Below are 18,922 nucleotides of genomic sequence, written 5' to 3'. Positions count from 1 at the left end.
CAAATTCAAATTGTGCTCTCGCGAGAACTTTGGATTTCCAGGGCAGAGCTGTGGAGGAGTGAGGGTGGATCTAATTCATACTGTAGCAACGCTCCGCAGACAGCCTGTAACTTAAAGCAGCCCACCCTTAATTATCTGTAACTTTAAGACTTAATGAAATGCGAAGGGGTGAGTTATACAAATTTTTATCCCCATAAAGGTTTCATGAATGTAGAAATAAGCTCAAGAGACCAGGACTGCTTTTTTTGGTATCAGGGTGTAAACATGTTTATTTTTGCAGTAAAGTTCGCAGTTTGCAGTAAAGAATTCCAACATGGGGGTCTATGGGGATTCACTGGCCTCTGTAGCCACCCTTAAGTGGCCATTAAAGGAACTGCAGTTTTTGGTACTTCTGAGTTAGCTTCATTTTTCAGCCCTATTTGCATGGAAGTCTTTGCAGCCGATCACCACACTCATTCCGTAATTTAATGTGATGTGTGATTGGCCCACTACTGCAGCAGCTACGACCCATACAGTTGGTGGTGTGGTGAAGTCGATTTTGGTGTATTTGACAGAGTTGAACGTTCATTGTCCCGAAATGCCAAGAGAATGTCCGAAAGCATGGGTATACTAAACTTGTGTGGCGTCTGGTGGTGTTGTACACAATGCTCTGTAAATGAAGTAGAAAAATATGATTTCCATGGGCTCACTAGGTGTGAAACTATCAACGTTATATGGTTTGATCACAAAAGACAGTCTGAATGTGTCTCAGAGCATGAACTGAAGTCAGGTATAGTTATTACACACAGTATACAGTATAAGCAAATAGGATCCCTCCTATAGTCTAAATGACTCAAGAGCCCCTGGTACTTCAGCAGAGATAATTTCACATCAGTATAATGTGACCAACACAGTTTCCACATCTCCATCCTGTCACGTAGGTCATCATGATTTTGAAACAGGAACTGAAAACTTTCAGAGGAGGACTTAAAAAAAATCCAAATGATGCAATCAGTCAGTAAAATCAGCCCTGAAGCTGCAGTGTCATCACATTGTGTAATCTGCACACTAAAACTGAGAGTGCACAATTTATTCTGCGATCAGTAAACGATGTGCAAAACTCAGTGAACACGGTGCTGCTGCAGATAATAAATGTGAAGTTCATTTAAACTTCATTTAAAATTTGTGACGTGACAGGACTGTTTCATATCTGCTGTCCTCACACAGACATATTCTTACAGATCAACAGCTATCAGAGGCTGCACAGCATGTGGTCTATAATTTATTGAAACAAGTTTTACATTACAAAAGAGTGTTTCTGGCAGTCTAGAGGCCTGTAACTTTTCTGACAACAACTGTAAGAATAATACATTTAAAATGCTTTGAAATGAGAAACTCATGAGTCATAACAAAAAGTAACAGTTACAGTGCTACATGTGACAGTAGTCTTAATACAGACTTTGCATAGATCAACATCACTATGAGTGAACAGTACCAGTCTGTGTGCCGCACTGCACTGTGAAGGTTTTTGCTCATTTCTCGCTCAGTTATGAGAAGAAAGGCCTCTAACTTCAATTTGGTTATCGCGTCTTCAACTCAGTCGAAGGATTTCACAGCTCTTACCAGTTGAAAAAGTACAAAGGCACAAGGTAGCTTCTAAAGGCATGACATTGAACATTCATTTCAGTTCTCGTGTTAAAAAATAACAGCGTTTGCAGTACCAAAAAGAAAAAAAGAGTAATATGAAAATAACAAATACAAACTGCACACACACGGACAATGTGATAATTTACAGATCACACAGAGAAACAGACAACACTCGTAATGTCTGTAAGTGCCAGATTTGTAAAAAGTAACTCACTTGGAAAAAAGTAAACTGACAAAACTGCTGCAGACAGTTTCATTCAACACCTCTCTACTAAAAACAGTAGGCGGTAACAACAGTAACACAGCATGGGAGTGGTGGAGCAGTGTTTTCCTCTGTATTTATTCAGCAATGATGTGCCAGCTCAGCAAAAACATTACAACCTTTGAAGATAAAATGGGTGTAACTGTGCCACATTTAATTCTAAAGCCCAAACAAAGCTAATGAGTTACTGTACTAAAAGCATTCAGTTTGGTGTCAGGGTTGCAATCTGCAGCAGTCCAACGGCACACAGCCGTGGTGGAATCAATTGTAAAAATTTGCCCCTGAGCACTGCACTGCTGCATAAAAAGTCAGAGGAAAACACTGCATGGTTCAGCGCCTGGTTCTCTCAGTATGAGCGGACTGCTGGTTTGCCATCCTGGGACTGATTGAAGGGATTCCCTGAGCTGGAAGACTCTTGGTCCTGCTGGTCAATGGACTGGTAGGCATCTCTGTTTCGTGATACAGAGGGGAAACCTGCAGAGAAAAGCCAAACATCTTCAACACACCAAACCCCTGCCGTGCAAATGTATTATTCATAATCATATCTGCTTAGAATCACTGCGGCTAATCAAGGATGTTGCAATATACATAATAAAACTGATTGCATGAGCAAGGAATCCTTAGACAGCTTGTACAGAAATTCGTATTCAGCCCAAACGCCAGGGAACGTGTTGGCATTGTACGCTTCTGCAAACCACAAATACATTACATTTGCATGTTTCATACATCTTAACAATGTTTCTAAAGTCACATAGCGTATTAGCTGCATCATCGGGATGTGGAGGGGATGGTGAATGACGTGTCACTTAGGCGAGACACCTGCCATGCTGCATGCCACTGTTTGAGACCAACATAAAAAAAAAAACAGATGTCCAAGCATGTTTCCAGTGGCTGTTTAGGCACTAAACAAGGACGTTTTGTAGCAACCCCTCGGTGTTTGTCAATTGGCATGTTAGGTGGTCTGTAGCAACCTGCCAGTGTCTTTCCATCTGTGTGTTTCCAGCTGCTTTTTGGGACAAAACTTGTGTGTTTTGCAGCTACTTATCTGTGTTTCCAGTGGCTTTTAAGGCTCAAAACATAAGTGTTTTGTAGCTACCTGTCTGTATTAAACCAGGGGCTTTTTAAGCTACAAAGAAAGTGTTTTGTGGCAATCCATCGGTGTTTTTCCGGTGGGTATTTAGGCTCTAAAATTTGTTTTGTAGCAACCTATCAATATTTTTCCAGCAATGTATTAGGGTCCAAACAAGGGTGTTTTGTAGCTTTTAAGTTTTGTAGCAATTAATCTGTGAGTTTCCAGTGACTTTTTAGGCTCCAAATGTAAGGGTTTTGTAGTGACCTGTCTGTGTTTTTTCAGCTGCTTTTTAGGCTCCGAACATAAGTGTTTTTCCAGCGGATATTTAGGCTCTAAAATTTGTTTTGTAGCAACCTATCATTGTTTTTCCAGCAACATTTTAGGGTCCAAACAAGGGTGTTTTGTAGCGACCTGTCTGTGTGTTTCCAATGGCTTTTTAAGTAACAAATCTGGGTGGTCTGTACAACTTTTTTTGTGTTTTTCCAGTGTTTTTTTTAGGCTCCAAACATAGGTGTTTTGTAGCAACCTGTCTGTGATTTTCCAGCTACTTTTTAGGCTCCAAACGTGGATGTTTTTTAGCATCCCATCTGTGTTTTTCCAGTGACATTTTAGGCTCCAAACATGGATCTTTTTTAGTGACCCATTGGTGGGGGCAGTTGCACGAAAAGTGGTTCCTTTTACCGAAACATCCCTGCTTTTCCTGCTGTGATTCTACCCCCCTAAAACTGGGTATTTCAAGCCCAAAACTGATCTTTCCCCAACCATCCCCAAGTAAATTTTATGCCTAAACCTATCCACGTGTCAACCACAGCGTTGTTAAAATGTAAAGTTTCAACATGTCCACTTCACAAAAATGAAACATATCTATGGTTTGCATTAAACGTACACTGCCAACATTTCTACTGGTGATTGGGTTGGATTTTTACAGTCATTTCTCTTCACACAGAGATTCACAGCACAGTTGTTGTTATCTTGATGAGAGCATCTGGCCCCCTCTGGATAAATATAGATTATACTGTTGGAAATGTTCTTTGCCAAGAAGCAGTAAAGCACACACTGCCTCTGATGGACGCTGGAATGAGAAAACAGCTAATTACACAAGAAAACCTCTTTGAGTGGTGCCGAGTTCTTCCCATTTCATCACTCTCTTTACACCCACTACTGTCTGATTGAAGCTGCTTGTTCTGCAGCTAAGTGACGAGACATTGACCACAGGAACAGATCATCATCAGTAATCTGAGAATGAGTCTGAAAAATCTCATGTGAGCAGAATCTTCTAATACGTGTTTACACTGAAAACCTTTGCATGCCAACTCCTGGGTGCTTTATACTTTATGTAAACATGCTTTATAAGAAATTCTAAGAAGGCAGTACACTGACACAATCCATCTGAAAAGTCTTAAAAAGCTCCCAATGCTCTTAAACAAACAGTCTCCTCTCTGACACGGCCAGAATATCAATGACGTGTTTTTGGAAGTTCAAAGGCTCGCACACTCTTACATCTGTGTGGCCCAGAGTCCTGTAACTGTGACAAACACGCACATATTAATGCTAATCAAACAAACACTTTCATTGCAACGGGTTTGGATGATTTGCAAAATTATATATTAATTTGACCAAATTTGAACAACTGTGATGTTTTTGATTTTTTAATTTCATTTAAAAGCATAAAAAATACATTAATAGGTCTGATGAAACTGCATCAAGGTTCTCGACAAACCTTCAATAACTTAAGTCTCACTCTGCATTTAAAACAGGTCACATTCATTGTCTATTATAAGTCAACACTACTTTAATTAGGCTGATTTGAGAATGTGCACCATCATGCAGCTCTGCTTTAAATATATGCAAACAGAATACACAAACACAAATGAGGTGTCTGGAGAGTAAAAATATGAATAAAACATAGATGCAAACTTTCAGAGACATATAAACGCATATAATACAATAGACATACAGTGGTGACAAACACAGCTATGCAGGCAGGTATGGGAGGGCAGTGAGGACTGATGGAGGTGGGACAGAGAAGGATGGACAACAGAACATTGACAAAATAAAAACCAAGAGAAAAGAGTCAGTTTCTTTTTCGTCCCCTCTGCCTGATTTGTAATCTTACTTCCTGTGTGGGAGAGGATGGAAGAAGATGATTGGAGAAGACAAACACTAAAAAGGGAAGAAGCCGGGAATCAATAGCGGCGGCCAATAAAGGCACTGTCAGCACTATCCGTAGTGCATCGACTGTCCACAGAGGTCTCTAAGTCTGAGAGGTCAAAGGTGAGCAGTGGAGAAGAGAAAGGAAAAGAAAAGGGACACAAGACAAAAAGTCAAATCATAACAGGAAAAACATGAGACAACACAAATGGTCACATGATACAAAACGTGACTGTGTGACAGACGGACGGACAGACGGTGAGGTTAGAAATGACAACATGCAGGAAAAGAACAGGGAAATTAAGATGTTGACACATTCTTACACATGAGGATTACACATCGACTGACTGCGTCACCACAAGCCAGCCGAGAACACTCAGGGGAAACAGCTAAGCCCCGCCCTCCCTTAGTTACTGTTGCTGTACCTGTTGAGCTACACATTCAAGTACAGTTCATATAGTAATTATAGATTTTACGACTCATGATTGGTGGTAATTTTTTTACACAATTCTCTGCTTGCGCAATGTAGAGCCCCTATCTGTTCTACAAATTTCATGCCTGTTTACTTCCTGTCAACTCTACAGTGATGTTAACTTCGCCTCCGATCTTAGTGACCTATGTGCTTTGTCATCCTTAAGTTAGTTACTTCAGTTTTTACAGTTATATTTGTAGATACGTTGTACATACAGCCACCTATTTACCGTTCATTTTTGTATGAAGTGTTATTGAGTCATTTTAATTGCTATTAAAATTAATCAGCTAGCCTAGCTTGCTCCTAAAATGAAGAAAAGCACCGTCAAGTTCATGAGGAGGGCAGTCAGCGCTACAGAGCTTTACTTCTTGCCTTCCTAAAACGATGTGCGTCAGTCGCCGTCATATTTCTGAGAGCTCTTTGAAGCACCAAGTATAAAAGAGAGCCATAGCGACCTCAATTTTGCTACGCTCCCAAAAAACAGGGTAACGTTGGTGCTCTTTTTTTACAACCGGTGCTTGAATGAGCTGCCGAGAACGACCCATAACACTATATGTAAACATGAACAGGAAATACAATGTGTAGGCTACAAAGCGTTCTGTAAAAGTGAAGTCGCATTAACTAACTTAAGGATGAAAGAACACTAAGGATGGACCATGGATTTATACTAATGAAAGGTCTACCAGATGACAAAATGGCACCTATTCATTCCATTGGAGTTGTCCGCCTGGTGCGTACGCTAAAAAAGAGTTTCTAGCTTCCTTTATTTCAGCAGCTGTTAACCTTGGGGCTTGAGAGGGAGGTAACAGGAAGTTACAGCTAAAATGACAACTGCCTGGCAGATTTCTGCAGCTATAGCTTGCTTGCTAATTAATGGTAACTCTTCCTCTGGCTGACTTTGTCTCCAGCTGACACATGTCAAAATGAGAATAAGAAGGTCTCAAATATGCTCTGGCTAAACCGGTGCCATCTAATGATGCTCATAAATAGCCTGGTTCCAGACCATAGACCCCGCCCACTCAACTGAGTAGGCTTGCGTCTCTGGTCTGGCATACTGCAATGAATTTGCGATTTATCTCGTCCAAACGATGGACGGACCAATGAATGCCGGGGGTGGGGGCGGGTCATAAAGACAAAACTTAAGCTTACAGGTCCTTGGTATTGCAGGGTTGCTAGCTAGCACTGGTATTACAGTAGGCTCCAGTTTGAGAACAGGAAAATGTACAATCAGGCTGTTATTTATTTAGTTCTACGACATTTGGATGTGACTGACCAAGGGTTCCATAATGGCACCATTCCATTTACCCACATGGGTGATTTTCCTCAAGTGGGCCAAAGATAAGATGCCCATTATGGGCCCATACCCACTTGCAGCCAAGGTAGCCAGTGCATAACCCATGTGGGGCCCACTTGGGTAAACCCACCCATGAGGAACTGGCACGGGGCCATTATGGGACCAATGGACAATCCCATATAGGACCCATTTTTTAAGCTCATTTGCCAACCACATGGGGCCCACATACAAATGCTGACTGGGTAGTAATGAGTTTGGCCATAGCTGCTTCAGTGTAAATCCCAAATCCAATTGCTAACATTGCTACCTGCTAACTTTACTTGAACACCACCTGCCACTCCACAAAATAATGTAGTTAGCTAACAGTAGGCTAAGTTAGCCTCAGAAGTGGTTCAGCATGATGAGAAATCCAAACCCTGACAGGCCTGACATGCTGACAACGTTCAGGGGAGGTGTTTAGCAAACAGTCAATTTTATGTTAAACGTGTGATCACCCAGTCTTACACCTTCTATATTAAGCAACGTAAAATTAAATTAAAAACACAAAGGATTTATTTAAACCAGCATAAGAGGGCCGCCAATCAAAACTCAGGTATCCCTGTAGGCCTGAATCAACTACTCACTCATGCACCTGATTGCCTGGTTCCCAGAGTGCTTGGTGCCGCAGGGGAGCCATGTTAATACCAGCTATGCAATCAGACAGCAATTAAAACACACATTGTCTGAAACTAACATTAGCCACACTCATCAGTCACCTTGCAGCCAATCACAGTCTAATGGATGTACCTGCTGCGTGTATGTGGCATTAAAGTAAAAACCACAGACGGGAACAGATTCATCAATATTCAATTATCCTCCGAGCAGTCAAATCAGGAGACTGCAGTGTTGGTCACAAAGTGGGAGAAATTTCATTGCTTTTCCCAGGGTGTAGTGTCGTAAATTACTATTTTAGCTGGTGATATGACAGTTAATAATAAATTACACTTCCCTCCTCCTGGTTTATTTTTGTCATTTTTGTTGTTTGTCTTTTTATGAAGGCAGAAAAGCTCCCTGTGTGGAAACAATCTCACCGCCAAATCATTCACTACAAATGATGAATGCCACCGTGTTTGGTTAATCCATAAAGATGAAGCCATGATGAGGAACATTTTCAAGGATTTAAGAGTGCAGCAGATGTCACAGCTCAGTGGGATTTCTGATGGGAAAGCTCTCAGCGAAGCGAGTCCATGTCCCCAAAATCAATGACCACACTCGCTTAATCAAAGAACACATCTCGAGTATCTCCTGACCGGTCAATGGAAGAAGTGTACTTAGAGAGAGATATACTCAGCGGTCAGGAACATCACAAAATCCCTGCTCCTGTGCACAAACATACATCTCTGGACTCACATCAAACCTGTGCTATTTTTCTTTCACGGCACATCATAAGTTTTTCAGGCTGCATGGGTTTAATACGCTCCTGCATGCAGTATAAACCGGTGGCCAGGCTGACACACAAATGTTATAAACAACTCGTGGAGAAATGATTTCCTCGCCTGGGCCGAACTGCAGCTCAAATATTTTGCTGCATATTCAAGTCTTGTGACTGAAACTAATTAGTTTGACTGTGGAATCATATGCCAGTGGTTTAGCACAGAGTCTTCCCAGTGTGTGCTGCACTTGGCAGGCCTTTCATGACAAACGGCATAAAACAACATAGGGAGGATCTCAAAGTGCCCCTGGACACATGCATCACACCGATCCTCCAGCTTTGGTCACACTCAGGGATCTTTTTTTTTTTTGTGGGGAGGAAACCTCAGATATTTCTCACTGGTTCTAAAACCACACTTGAGCATGTACTTGCTCAGTGAAACCTTATTTTGTTATGTAATTATTTATTTTCTGTCATTTGCTCCTCAAAAGGGAATTAGATTATATTTAGCTATTTTCTAGTGTACTGGAAGATAGCATGAGTTTCCACTGTATGAATCTTATTTGTGGAAGCATCTAATTTCCTGTTGATGTCTTTTTCAGAGCTAAAAATCCTTACAATGCCAACTCTTTTTCATGACCAGGCTTGTGACCACTGACTCCTCATTTTGCAGCACTTACCAAAGTTAACGTTGTAATCTCCTCCACGCTCACGGTACATTTGGTAGACGAAGAAGCAGGACGCAGGTTTGAGCAGCAGGCTGAGGATGGCCATTCCCGCGCTGAAGCGAAACGCATTCCTTCCACTCTCTGCTGCAAAGTCATTCATCGGGTAGAAGATCCCGAAATGGATGATGTCGGTCACTATCGTTACAAACATCCCCATCAGAAACTACAGGGAAAGAACAGAAAGAGAAAGACGTCTTAATGGACACAGATGGCGTGTCAGGCTTTTGGACTTACTGTATGTGTCAGTATGGAAAGTGTTTTCACTCTCTGAAGCGCCAACACGTCTCTGTAATTATACCACAGGGAGAGATTCCTTGTAACAGGCTGTGTGTGGAAAATAAAGTTGAGATTTCTGAGTGTAAATGAGATAAAAACCAGAGTGCTGCCAGGAAGTCAGAATGCAAAATGCAAGAAATGAGACAGAAAACAATGAATGTAGAAATGTCTCTGTTGTCTTTACTATCTGGGGCAGTGAAATCCATATTATGGGATAAGAAATGATTCTCTAAGGATGCTTTTACATCAGGGACCTGGGGCCATATCTGAGTACACTTGACCCCATTCAGGTTTGTTTGACTAGCGTAAACACTTGTAACCAGGCACGAATCAACAAACCGTGCTCAGGTTCACTTGAAAAAGTGGCCTCAAGTAGGGTTGGTTTGTATTCGATAGGGCTGCGTTCCACTAAGACTTTTCCTAGTCGATCAATAGTCGTCATTTAGGGTCATTAGTCGACTAGTCGCCTGCATGTTTATATATTAATTTAATCATTAAATGATATGTTTTGGGCGGGGCAACACAATGGTTTGAGTTGAAGGTGCGAGAAAGAATAGTATCAGTAACATTGTTAACACTGTGCTACATTACAGAGAAATACAAAACCGTACTAATGAACCTTCATTAATATAGGCCTATATTTTATCTACAAGTGCACGTCACACACTGAGCGAGCCGCCTGTTAATGACGCTGTGGGCTAATGGGCATGTAGCTACTTCCATGTTTCAGATGATACGTCATGTTTGTAGTCGACCAATGAAGATGAGTTTACATATCACCTTGGGTTCGTCCTTCACCTTCTCAAAATGATCCCACACTTTGGATTTCCTGCCCGACATGTTATTAAAGGTAGGATCTGGAGGATTTTCAAACAAAACAAAATACAGACATATACAAATGAAATCCTGCTTAATCATCACCTATGGGCTTCTACTCATGTGTGGTGGTGACTCTGTTTGCAGAGCTCCTGCCCTTTAACTGTATTTTGATGTTTTTGTGAGCTCGGACCGCTTCTGCAGAGAATCGGCCCTCTACACGTGCTTTCTTATTATCATCTTATTTTGCTGTGTTTAATATGTTCCTGGGCACAGCGTGCAGGTCAATCAGGACTTCACAAAAAAGGTAGTCACCAGATGCCAGACCCCACATCCAAACGGAAGCTACGAAAATTGTGGACACAGCGTCCAAAAATGGGTCCATGTCATTGGTTCGACAGCCCATTGGTTCGACATCCCATTAGTCTGACTGTCCGCGGTGCTGAACGGCTCGCGGCGGGCGTATGGTGTGCCGCGAGCGGCTTGAGGCGGAGCAGGCTCACAGCTTACGTGTTTGTCACTTTCTTTTTCATTTTAACCCACACCATGATCTTTTCCTGACCCTAACCAAGTGGTTTTTGTGCCTAAACCTAACCAGACCTTAACCACAGGGCATCATGATGATTTCGGAACAGACTTCGGAACAATGAGTTTAATATGGTCGGAACAATGGGATGTCGAACCAATGGGATGTCGAACCAATGGGCAGTTCCCTCCAAAAACACACAGACATAGGGAGGCAAAAAACACATCTGGAATCAGTTTTCACTTAAACTTGTACTGCCGATACTGCTTACAAACAGTAACTGACAATTCCTGCACAGTAGCATGAGTAGCAGTTGGTGAGTAAGGTTGCAAAGGTATTTCTCAATACAGCCAGTCTCCTCCAGAATCTGAGTATGCATGGACCATGTGCTAATCTCATCCTCTGATCTGCACGGCCATGGGTGATAAAGTAGGAGGGCAGACAAGAGGGTCCTTTTGTCTCCAAAATATAAACCAAAGCAGGCATAATGCAATGGTCAACTCCCTGCTATGGGTTTGGGATCTTGTGATAGCTGCAAGGAAGTGTGACTTTAATATGTGATTTGTTGACAAAAAGACACACTGAAATCCCTTCAGACGCTTGAGAGAGTGAAGCCTGGAGTTTATAACGGAGAGCAACATGCAGTAGGCTACATGGCACATGAAGCAGTGGGACTCTCTCCTAGATTTTGTACAACTGCGTGAGTGAGACACTGAATAAATGAATGGTTGATTTGATTTTAAAGGTGCATCCTGAACCACAAAGAATCCTCTGTATTAATTATTTTCCCACTTGGTCCAGCTCAGTCCGCAGGGCTCTTTTCCTGTGGCACCCTAGACTTTAAAGTGCACAAGGTAAAAGGCTCCCCTATGGTTACTTCCCAACGGCAATGACAGTCAGAATCCATTACTGTCAAAGGTGTCATTGAAAGAGACGCTGGACAGCCAGTTTTTTTCTAGAGGAGCTTCTCCTTGACCCTGTGGTGTATTTTATTGACATGTAGCACATCTTCACAGACAGAGTGGCAGTCTGCTGTTCAGTTTTTTTGATCAACCTAAAGGGGACCTATTATGCTTTACCTTAATTTTTGTCATATATAATCCCTGTAAGCAAAACACTCAGGCTTAAGACTGCTCTGAACACCTTATTTCTAATAGCTTTTCTGCTTTTGCGACAAGCTGTCAGCTTGTGAGGGATTTCTTTACCAGCTTATCTGCTCCAGGCACACTACTGCAAGTGTTAACATTATGTAACCTACACTGCTAAATGTAGCCACATGCTAACCTCAGGGAAAATGTAATCTTGGTTGCCCATGTTGTTAATTTCTCCTCAATTTCAGATCATATTCCTGCTGGAGCATGTCTGGTTGTGTTTAAAAGCCCTTAATGGCCATATTTAATGGGAGAAAGTGCCGCCATACACAGTCATTCCCTGGCTGCAAGTACACTGCTACATGTAGCTACATGCTAATGTCAGGGAAAATGTAATCTTGGTTGCCCATGTTGTTAATTTCTCCTTGATTTCAGATCATATTCCTCCTGGAGTGTATCTGGTTGTATTTAGAAGTCTTTAATGGTCATTTTTAACAGGAGAAAGTGCCGCCATACACATTAATTCCCTAGCTGCAAGTACACTGCTACATGCGATTAAACATAAGAAAATGTTTAATCGTGGTTGCTGATGTTGTAATTTTTCCCCCAAATTTCAGATTGTATTCCTTCTGTAAAATGTCTGATTGTACATTTAGAAGTTTCAAAACATTTATTGGTGATTTTTATATGTAAAAAGTGCCATTATACTCCGTTATAGTCATTCCTCAGTTGCAATGACAGTGCAGAAGCGCCAACATACTGAAGACCCAGAAATGCTGACTAATCAGAGCAGACTGGGCTTTTTTGGGAGCCGGGTTCAAAGAGACAGGTGCTACAATAGAGCGTTTCAGAAAGAGGGTGTATGCAGGTGTTCAAGTGCGACAGTCGGAAAAAATATAAAGTGTTTTTTTAATATTAAAGCCTGCAAACATGTTATAGTAGAAACCAAAACGCAGGTATGAACCTGAACCACTTTTAAGCAGGAATAATTTGCACTGAGTTAGGGGAAATTAGATCTTTTTTAAACTAAGAAAACATAGCTAGAACTGTTGTCCTCTGCAAGAATTGAACCGTTACAGTACAAGGACATTTTATTGGGAAGACTTAGCTGAGTGTAACAATACTTCAAACTTCCAGTAGCATAAAATGCCAAGCAGACCTGAGATGTTATGTGACTTATCAGTCAGTCTCAGTAAAGTTTCTTTGGACAAACCAAATTATATATTTCCACCAGGTTACTGTGCTCTCTAAAAACTATTTCCATCTTAATGCTCCCTCTACATTATTATTAGATAACCCTACATTAGGAGTCATGTTTTCCATTTGGTGCCACTGATTGTTACCATGAAAACATGAGTCATAGATCAGAGTTAGTGTAGGGTGTCAGAGTAAATTTGCAGGCTTAAACTGTGCCTTTATATTTGTAAAACTTGCCTTAGAGTTATCTAAAAGCCAAAATAAGACCGGCCTCACACTACAGACCACCAGTCTGAAACTTCTGTGTGAAACTGCTGCAGTAAACTGATGCACCATGAAAGCCTCGGTTACTGCACTCTGTGCCGAATTAAGGCAAGACCTTGTTTCTCAAAGGGACGCTCTCAGATTGTCCTAGATTCCACAGACAAATAGGTTAGCACGGATATGCATTGCTAAGCCTATAGTTAGACTCCTGTACTGGACTCACATGATGTTAAGATTGCAGCCTGCGTGAAGGAATCAAGGCGAAGACTCACCATGAGCACGGCATCAATCGAGTCTCTCTGTGCGATGGCCCAGACCCCGACAGCTAAAACACTGAAGTTCCCCCAAGCAAAGGAGGTGGGCAGCCACGCCATGCAGCCCCTGCAGCAAAAACACGATTCATACAGTCACATATCAAGAATTCACAAGTATGGGGACGTGAAGGTGAAAGAGTAGGCCTGAATCAAGACTCTGAGTGTGTGAACGTGCGTGTGTGTGTGTGCCAGGAGAGGAGAGAAATTCCTCAGGTTTGTGAAAAAACCCACTCACCATACTGTAAGCAGCCAGTGCACCATTACTATGGCCTATAACACAGAATATAAGACAAGTGTTAGACAGAAATATAGGACTATTATTAATACTTTCCCTGTGGCGCAGGACACTTCAGTCTACAATCAATTGACAGAAAATATATCATCAACAATTCTAACCACAGATTAATCATTAAAACTCCAAACGCATACTTTGTAACATATATATTATTGTAAACTAAATGTCTTTGAGTTTTGAACCTTTGTTGGACAAATAAGAACATTTAAAGGTCCAGTGTGTAGAATTTAGGAGGATATATTGGCAGATATGGAATTAAAGTATTTTTTCTTTAGTGTAAAATCATTGGAAAATAAGAATGATTGGGTTTTCATGACTTTAGAAATAGCCCTTTATGTCTACATAAGGAGCAGGTCCTCATCCACGCAGTCCACCATGTTGCACCGCCATGTTTCCACAGCAGCCCAGAGCAGACAAACCAAATACTGGCTCTAGATAGGGCCATTTGCTTTTTTCTTAGCGGCGAGACTGGAGAGGAAGAGACCTCTGTGGATAATTTGGCTCATGGTAAAAACCTCCTGAACATTTGGATCTCAGCTTATCGGAGAAAACAGATAAAGACACAATAGCAGGTGCTGGGCTCGTGGCCATCCGCGACATGACAAACAGCATCGGAAAGACACTGATTTGTTTTGTGTGTTTTTTTACCCGTTGAAATCATCTGATAGCACTTGTTTTGGAAAGGAGGAGACTTCTGCAGGTAGTTCTGCTCCTGGTAAAAACCTCCTGAATAATGAACACGAACCAGGAATTAAAACCAGGGAAAGTTTTAGCTGGTTGCAATCTGCTAGTCTCACTGCTAAATGCCCTTAAATCCACCTAAATCTTACACACTGTTCTCTTAAAGTAAGGCTGCAACTTGTGATTACTGTCATAATCATTTTTATGACTAATCAGTTAATTATTTAGTCTATAAAATGTCAAAAAAGTGAAAAATGTTCAGCACAGTGTCCTAGAGCGCAAAGTGACATCTTCAAATTAGGGCTGGGCGTTACAGAGAAAATAAAATATCACAATATTTTTGATAAAATCACTTTGCTGCAATGCAGCCTTTAATACCCGGGAAAACCCCCCAGGTATGATAATCTGATATCCAAACAGAAGACGACATCTAGTCTCATATCACGACATTGATATAATATCAATATGTTGCCCACACCTACTTCAAGTTGCTTCTTTTTTCCAACCAACAGTCCAAAACCTGATGACTCCTCACTTACCATCATAAATGACTGAGAAAACAACAACATTTAATTGATTATCAGAATAGCTGGTGATTAATTTTCTTTTGACTGACTGAGTGATTAATTGACTGATTATAGCTGTAATTTAAAGGCGTCTCCTTGGATACTGAAACATGTTTCTTTTTTTTTTTTTTACATTTTAAAGACCAAACAATTGGCTGATTTATGAAAAAAACAACAAAAAACAACTAGTTTAATTCATACTAAAAATAAGCATTAGATGCAGCCCTGGTTCAATCTATGTGAGCTCACAAATAATACAAACTACAGAGCCTAATGTAAAACATGTGATCATTTGCATCTGGCATAAAACGGGACGCTGCATCAGGGTGAGTGATTTCATGGCTCCACACATGGTCTGAATTTATTTTACCCAAATAATCAACCAGAGAATTCAACATTTTCCCCAGAAAAATCACAGTGTGAATGCTCCTTCAGCTACATTTCCACATCTCCTTCTCTGAGTATTCACATTACATATTTAAGTCAAAGTTTCCGAGCTTTGAATGAAAGTTTTTGACACTTCTTTTCAACTTTTCTAGCCTTTAAAAAACAGTACAAAGGCATAATTCAATTTAATGGTCCTTACCTTTAAAGGGCACATGACGTGGGCATCAGTTTACTTATATATGGTCAGTCACAGTAATTTATTACTTAAAGTTTTTACATGCAAGATATTGTTCATGTGGTTCCTGTGATGAATAATCTAAACAGCTGTATTTCCATATCTGGTGGAAAATTCACTGTGTGCCAGTTTTTCTTTGATCTCTGACAACATTACTGTGTTGCCTATGATCTTGAAAGCACGTCATCATTTTTAGAGGCTGTATCTCCTAAATAACTCAACCTTTCTTCCACTATTTAACGTTAAAACACACCAACAACAATAGATTTCTCAAGTTAACTGCGATGTGTCTCTAGCAGAAGCAATTAGTTGCCAAACAGAGGATTTACCAATGAACTGGGCAACAAAGTTGGCATCATCACATCATTTAACACCGTTAAACACTGTACAAAAACAGGCCATCACACACACTTCCACCATCACACTCATGTAAACACCGCAGACTCACCTTTAGATTGATGGCAGGGATTTCCATGACAGGCTGTTTGGTGAAAGCAGCTGCTTCTTTATCCGCTTCACTGCTTCAACCTGTTGAGAGGGGCTACATGAAAAGCTGCCGCAGATTGTTTTACACAAACTTCTCCCCGAAACTCCTCCTCCTCCCTTCAGATCAGCCTGCAAACACAAACCATGTGACAGCAGCCTGACTGCCTCCCATGTGACTCTCACCTCCTCCCTCCTCCTCCTCCTCTTCCTCCTGCTCCCCCTCAGACCCAAAGAAACCACATCAGCGTCTCTCCAGTGGTTCACTATGAATGATCAGGAATGCAGCATGTCTGTTTGAGCATTTAAAAAATGCATACATACAACAGTCTGCTCAGTTTGTCTAACAGATTATGATAGAAATAATAAATAAAAGATTAGGATTTATTCAAAAGTTGTAGAGACTATTTGGTATTTGTCAGTATAGTGAAATAACATGTCAGCAGCAGCATGATTTTAAGAGGTGTCATTGTGACTGATGTGAGCTTTTGATATATTTGCCAATATTGTTTGTGGAAGGTCAAATTTATGTTTTATATTCAAAACTTTAAATCTATGCAGTTAAACAGTCATCACCTCTTGAATGTGTATATTTATTTATTCATCATACAATCACATAACTGTTCATATTTCTAATGTTTACTCCTATTCTTGTTTTATTCTCTTGATGTATATGCACACTCACAGCCTCAGCACCATGACAATATATATTTTATTTTTAATATGTTTAAGTACCGGTGTTAAACACTGTAGCATAATGCACATTTTTATTTTTTATTTATGTATTCAATTTCTATTTTTCTATTTCACATTTTCATTTCTATTTAATTTAATTTAATTGCCTTATATTTACTTACTTCTATTTCACACCCTTATTCTTACTTCTTATATATCTCTGTTCTTTTCTTTGGAGCGACTGTAACAAATCACAATTTCCCTTCAGGGATCAATAAATTATTTCTGATTCTGATCAACTAATATTGGAATTGACAAGTTGGAAATCTCTCTAAAACAATACTTAGACCTTGAAGGTCTTCATCATCTGTAATATTAATAAAAATGTTTGAAATTATTAAGCAGCTCCATAAAGGAACATTAGCCCTTAAAAAGTTAAAAGTTTAAATTCTGTCTACAGCAACACCAGCAGCTCTGTGAGGACTTTATTTCAGCACAGTGGTGTTCTGAGTTAAAAGTCAGGTGTAAAAGATTTATATGGTATGCAGAAAAGGAATATGATATAATAAGTATGTTTTCTTTAGTGTAGTTCAGTAGAGTTAAGTATATTCATTCATTCATTTTCCGTAGCCACTTATCTTGTTAGGGGTCGCGGAGGGGCTGGAGCCTATCCCAACTGACGCTGAGCGAGAGGTGGGGAACACCCTGGACAGGTCACCAGACAATCACAGGGCTGACACACAGAAACAGACAACCATTCACACTCACATTCACACCTACGGACAATTTAGAGTCACCAGTTTAGCATCCAACTACTTAGAGGGACAGGTGGCATTCAGCCACACGAGACTGAGCAATAACAGGTCTGTGATGCCCTTAGATATGTGGCGTGCCACACTGAATAGATCAGCGTGTCTACCCTTCGCAGAGAGGCATGGGTAACCTGCTGAACCCCACTTATGACTGATAGGAATTGGGGATTGCAGTTAGTTCCCATGAATGAGGAATTCCCAGTAAGCGTGGATCATAAGCTCGCTTTGCCCTTTGTACACACCACCTGTCGCCACAACTGATTGGATGGTTTAGTGAGATCACTGGATCGGCCATGGCAGAGCGGAAGTAAAAGCTGTAACAAGGTTTTCGTAGGTGAACCTAAGGAAGGATCATTTAATTAAACTTTTGAATTGATGATGACACTAAATGTGAAATTAAGGGATCGTGGAAGTAATTATTAGTGCCACCTACTGAGGACCCAAAGAAAGAATGCAGATCCATCCTCTGGGGATCATGAATGTATGCACACAATTTCATGGCAGTTAATACAGACTTATATTTTGCTTTGATGTTCTGTTCCATCAGACAGTAATTGAGGCAGTTATCCAACTTTTCTCCACAGTGGCCTCAACAGACATAGACTGTAGCCTAAGCCAAGACTAACGCCGGATTTCCACTGGATGCGTGTCTGTTGCGGAACGGCAGCACTGGTTATCTGCTGCGTGCTCCGCCGTCCGTCAATACCCACTGGCTGCGTTTGCTATGCGGAGCGGTGCAGCTCCGCCGGAAGACATCTCGCTGCACTGCCATGATTAATATCTCCTTGTCCATGGTGTCAACGGGGTGAAATGACGTCTGAAAACCTCTGACCTGTTGACTTCAGGCCTGCCTCTGCCCATTATGTAGTTTTCAAGGTGTAGTGCAGGGAAATATGATCCGCGTGAACACTGTGTATTTTGTTTTGAAAATTAACTGGATGTTTTATCGTGTTTCTGTGCACGACTTGCGGAGGGCTCCGGACTGCTGGAGCTGTGACGGAGCTGGAACGCAGCACCGTCGCGACCAGTGGAAACACACACACTGACTAGAATTGAATCCTATCGGCTCCGCTGCCGTACCAGAGCGGAGACGCAACCAACATGCATGTGGTGGAAATAGGCTGTAAGAGCCAAAAATTGCAGTTCCTCTAATGGCCACTTGAGGCTGGCTCCAGAAGTGAGTCAATTTCCATAGACACTCATATTAAAACGGCCAACTTTACAGCAGAAATAAACATGCTGATACAAAAAATGATTTTAATCTTGACAGCTAATTTCCCTCTTCATG

The 18,922-nt window shown here is 41.0% G+C and overlaps 1 protein-coding gene across 1 annotated transcript; it reads right to left on the bottom strand.

Annotated features, from left to right (window-relative positions):
- Positions 1 to 1,248: 1,248 nt before the first annotated feature.
- On the bottom strand, positions 1,249 to 16,273 carry LOC125898780 (angiotensin II receptor-associated protein). Its single transcript, XM_049592754.1, has 5 exons — positions 16,113 to 16,273; positions 13,736 to 13,770; positions 13,459 to 13,567; positions 8,969 to 9,179; positions 1,249 to 2,362 (listed from the first exon to the last, which is right to left on the bottom strand). Exons 1-5 carry the CDS (start codon positions 16,137 to 16,139, stop codon positions 2,235 to 2,237), a joined length of 510 nt encoding a protein of 169 aa, XP_049448711.1. The 5' UTR covers positions 16,140 to 16,273; the 3' UTR covers positions 1,249 to 2,234.
- Between the last annotated feature and the right edge of the window lie 2,649 nt (positions 16,274 to 18,922).

The sequence above is a fragment of the Epinephelus fuscoguttatus genome, linkage group LG1 (assembly GCF_011397635.1).
Source record: "Epinephelus fuscoguttatus linkage group LG1, E.fuscoguttatus.final_Chr_v1".
NCBI classification, from domain to species: domain Eukaryota; kingdom Metazoa; phylum Chordata; class Actinopteri; order Perciformes; family Serranidae; genus Epinephelus; species Epinephelus fuscoguttatus.
Note: the sequence above shows the minus strand (reverse complement) of the source record. Positions and strands in the feature narration are given on the sequence as shown.

Coding starts and splice junctions, on each gene's coding strand:
- LOC125898780 (XM_049592754.1), bottom strand. CDS start 16,139: ATGGAAATCCCTGCCATCAATCTAAAG. Junction 13,568..13,735: donor CACTGGCTGCTTACAGTATG/GTGAGTGGGTTT, acceptor TTTTTGCTGCAG/GGGCTGCATGGCGTGGCTGC. Junction 9,180..13,458: donor CGATTGATGCCGTGCTCATG/GTGAGTCTTCGC, acceptor CTTTCCCTGTAG/TTTCTGATGGGGATGTTTGT.